Here is a 3,346-nt window from a genome sequence, read left to right on the forward strand (position 1 = left end):
TATTTTAATTATAAAAATACACAAATCTTTTACGTATTCGAGAGAAAAAAAAGTGTTACTGCTTGCCCAGTTGAAAGTGCTGTCCATCCATCAGTGCGAGGTGGAAAAGAAATAGACAAAAGTTTCGTACAAAAGAGGAGACCCCCTCAATGAAAACGAATCGACACGCGAACCACGACCTGAAAGCGACCGCACAAAACGATTTCACAAGCCGCCCGCTAAAGCCAGTCTTTTCCATCCCTCTTTATCTTGATCTCTCTCTCTTCAGCCTTCATCATCAGGCACGGCAGGGCGCTGCAGTACACCCTCGCTCCCCTCTCCCGGGGAGCCTCTCGCTTCTCCCAGCCCTGAGCTCCCCTGCATTCCAAGCCACACCGACGCAGGCGCCAAAAATAAACGCCACGCCACTACGTGGCGAGGGGGCTCCGCGGGTCGCCCCCATCTCCAGCTAGCTAGCCTCCTCCGCGACGACGATGGAGGTTGCCGCCGAGGCTGCCGCGCCGGCGCCCGACGAGGGCGCGCTGGACGAGCGCGGCGCGGCGCTGCACCTCCCCAGGCTGGTGACCGGCGTCGTCTCCGGCGCCCTCACCGGCATCTTCGCTCTCGGTACTCGCGCTTTCCACCTGCTCTGCTTCCTTCTATCTCTCTCTCGCGAGCGAGCGTCTCGCTTCGTGCTCTGTTGGTTGCCCTGCCCTGAGGTCGGTGTGTCCCTTCTGTTTCCGGCACGCGGCGTGTACGTCAAGCTGGAGCCTTGACCGGGGCCGTCACCGGCGCCGTCGCGGGGAGAGCTTCGGACAGCGGCGTCCTCCGGGGAGCTGGACTGGGGGCGTTCGCCGGAGCTGTGCTCTCCATCGAGGTTCTTGAGGCTTCGCGAGCTTACTGGTGCTCCGACCGGCTGGGCTCGCACGGTGCATCCTCCATGGTTAGTATCATCACACTTCTTCCACGCCCCTGCCCGTGTTCTGACATTTACTATTTGTTTTTCAGTTCCCTATGATGCATCTGCGTAGACTTTGAGCTTGAATAATGTTTTTTCCCAATAGCATGCGCCACGCTTTGCCAATTGAAAACTACTACTCGATTTAAATTATGATGCTTGCTTCCGCGTCAGGTGGAACCATGTCGGTGTTAGGTGTGCACGATATCATCTAGTATCTGCTAAAAAATGACGTCATCTTGTCCCTGTGAGACAGTGACTGTTAACTTTATGAGCTTGGTTTCACTTGCATTTATGCAACCCAGAAAAGATTTCACTTATGCAATTGCTAGGTCGTTTGATCCTAAACGTGATTTTACAATGGGAACAGTTAGAGGTATTTGTCTAGACGTGCTCTCATGAAAATTTATGGTTTGTGGTGCAGGCTGATTTCATTGAGCAGCTCATTCAGGCCCGGTTTGTGCAACAGCAATTAACATCTTCAGGATATACATCATCTCGCTGGCAGGTCAGTAACCTGTAGCTCATTCGTAGTGTTCTAGTGACATTTCTGTCTATGCTTGCTTTGAGTCAGCAGATCTTTGTGCTGTTATAGAAATTGAATGCTAATGCTGCACAGAGAAAATTGAGACCCAGATAATCGGTTGATTATGTGTTTCTACTTTCTACTAAGTTTTAGAAATTTTTCATTGACAGGTCAGCATATCAGATTTTGGTCATGATGACATGTACGACATTTTTGGAGACATTTCATCTAAAGGGCTCTCACTAGAGTCATTGAAGAAACTACCACATTATGTGGTCACTGACCAAATGCGGGACTCCTTTGGGGAAATCTTGTCTTGCCCTATCTGCCTACAGGTAGGATTTATGGAAGCGTCAAAATTATCTAAGAAAAGAAACCTTATTGCACAGTACACACTTTATTTTGGTTAAAAGCAGTATGTATAGGAGCAGACAAACAACACTAAAAGGAAATTCCTCTCATAGCTAGTGATCTTGCTCCTTTATAAAATTCTAGCATTATTTTTTTTAAACATGAGGCCAACCATTGTGATGATGACTTCTATAGCTCTTTTGCCCTGATGATTTTTTTTGTTATCATCCTCAAAGAATTATGAAGTTTATGTTGTTTCTCCTAAGAACAAATATTAGACTTATCTGCACTCATTCAGTACAAGGTGAGCACATAGATTACCAATTTATTCTGGGGTTGACAGTTGAATGTTAAATCAACGATTTTCCGAACCATTTTATTCGAAAAAAATTATGGGCATAACTCAACTAGAAAAATGGGCTCATCCTGGCCTGATAGTGAGATCATGAATGCGATAATGAGATAGTGAATGCATGGTACGAGTGATACACTGATAGGAAATGTACTCAGATGCAACAACCTCAATGGGGAAACTGCAATTAGCAACGCTCGTACCAAAATTTGTTTGCTACTAAATGCAATGTGGCTGGCATCTGCTTTGCGCAATTTTTCTTCCCATCAACGCCGACCTAATTGCGTCCTTCTTGCAGGACCTTGTAGCCGGTGAGACAGCGAGGAGGTTGCCCAATTGCTCTCACACTTTCCACCAGCCTTGCGTGGACAAATGGCTCGTCGATCATGGCTCATGCCCCGTGTGCAGGCAAGAGATGTAAGATAGGTAACCTGCTTAGATGAAGGAATTAGCTGGGTGAAGTGAAATGTTACTTCATATAGAGATAATCCTACACACGGTGATGTAAATTACTAGTAGAATTCTGCTTGTTTTACTACCAGTGAAAGTGTACCTGTATATCTGACAGTCTGACTCTGTTTCAGTGTTTCTTACACCCTATTACGATGTCAAATGAAATAAGATTGGGCGGGGGCAAGCTAATTTACGGTTGACAGTAGGGAGGGACTCCCTATGGTCGATCCTCCGACCGTTTTCCTTTTTCCTATTTCTAGTAATTTGTTTGTCATTTTATGATAAAAAAATTGAGAAATTTTTTCAAGAAAAAATTTAGAGAGAAATGAAAAAAATTTGAAAGAGAAAGTTTTGAAGAAAAATTTTTTGCATCCAAAATAAAAAAAGTTAGGGTACTATCAAAACATCAAAAAAAAAGAAAAAATTTCGCTGGACAATTTTTTGAAGAAAAAGAAAAAAAACTGCCCTGTCCACGGACGGCGGCCGCGCGGGTCCAGCGGCCCTCCTTGCTGTCGCCTCTTCCCCCCACCATGCGCTGCCCGTGGGGAGCTGCAAGCCGCGCTTCTCCCTCATAGCTGATCGCCGCCGCCTCTCCCCCACCATGTGCTGGTCGCTGCCCCGCCGCCGCAGCTCAGAGTCGCTCGGCCTCCCGCCACCGCCCACTGCTGGGCACGCCTCGGGCTCCAGCGGCTGGCCGCTGGTCGCCTCCCCCTGCAGCCACCTCGAG

At 47.5% G+C, this 3,346-nt stretch overlaps 1 protein-coding gene across 1 annotated transcript; it reads left to right on the forward strand.

Annotated features, from left to right (window-relative positions):
* Nucleotides 1-241: 241 nt before the first annotated feature.
* LOC120657224 (NEP1-interacting protein-like 2) lies at nt 242-2,808 on the forward strand. The gene is made up of 5 exons (XM_039935502.1): nt 242-606; nt 744-922; nt 1,362-1,445; nt 1,634-1,798; nt 2,465-2,808. Exons 1-5 carry the CDS (start codon nt 474-476, stop codon nt 2,585-2,587), a joined length of 684 nt encoding a protein of 227 aa, XP_039791436.1. The 5' UTR covers nt 242-473; the 3' UTR covers nt 2,588-2,808.
* Nucleotides 2,809-3,346: the final 538 nt, after the last annotated feature.

Source organism: Panicum virgatum, chromosome 1N (genome assembly GCF_016808335.1).
Source record: "Panicum virgatum strain AP13 chromosome 1N, P.virgatum_v5, whole genome shotgun sequence".
Lineage (NCBI taxonomy): Eukaryota > Viridiplantae > Streptophyta > Magnoliopsida > Poales > Poaceae > Panicum > Panicum virgatum.

Coding starts and splice junctions, on each gene's coding strand:
- LOC120657224 (XM_039935502.1), top strand. CDS start 474: ATGGAGGTTGCCGCCGAGGCTGCCGCGCCGGCGCCCGACGAGGGCGCG. Junction 607..743: donor CACCGGCATCTTCGCTCTCG/GTACTCGCGCTT, acceptor GTGTACGTCAAG/CTGGAGCCTTGACCGGGGCC. Junction 1,799..2,464: donor CTTGCCCTATCTGCCTACAG/GTAGGATTTATG, acceptor TCCTTCTTGCAG/GACCTTGTAGCCGGTGAGAC.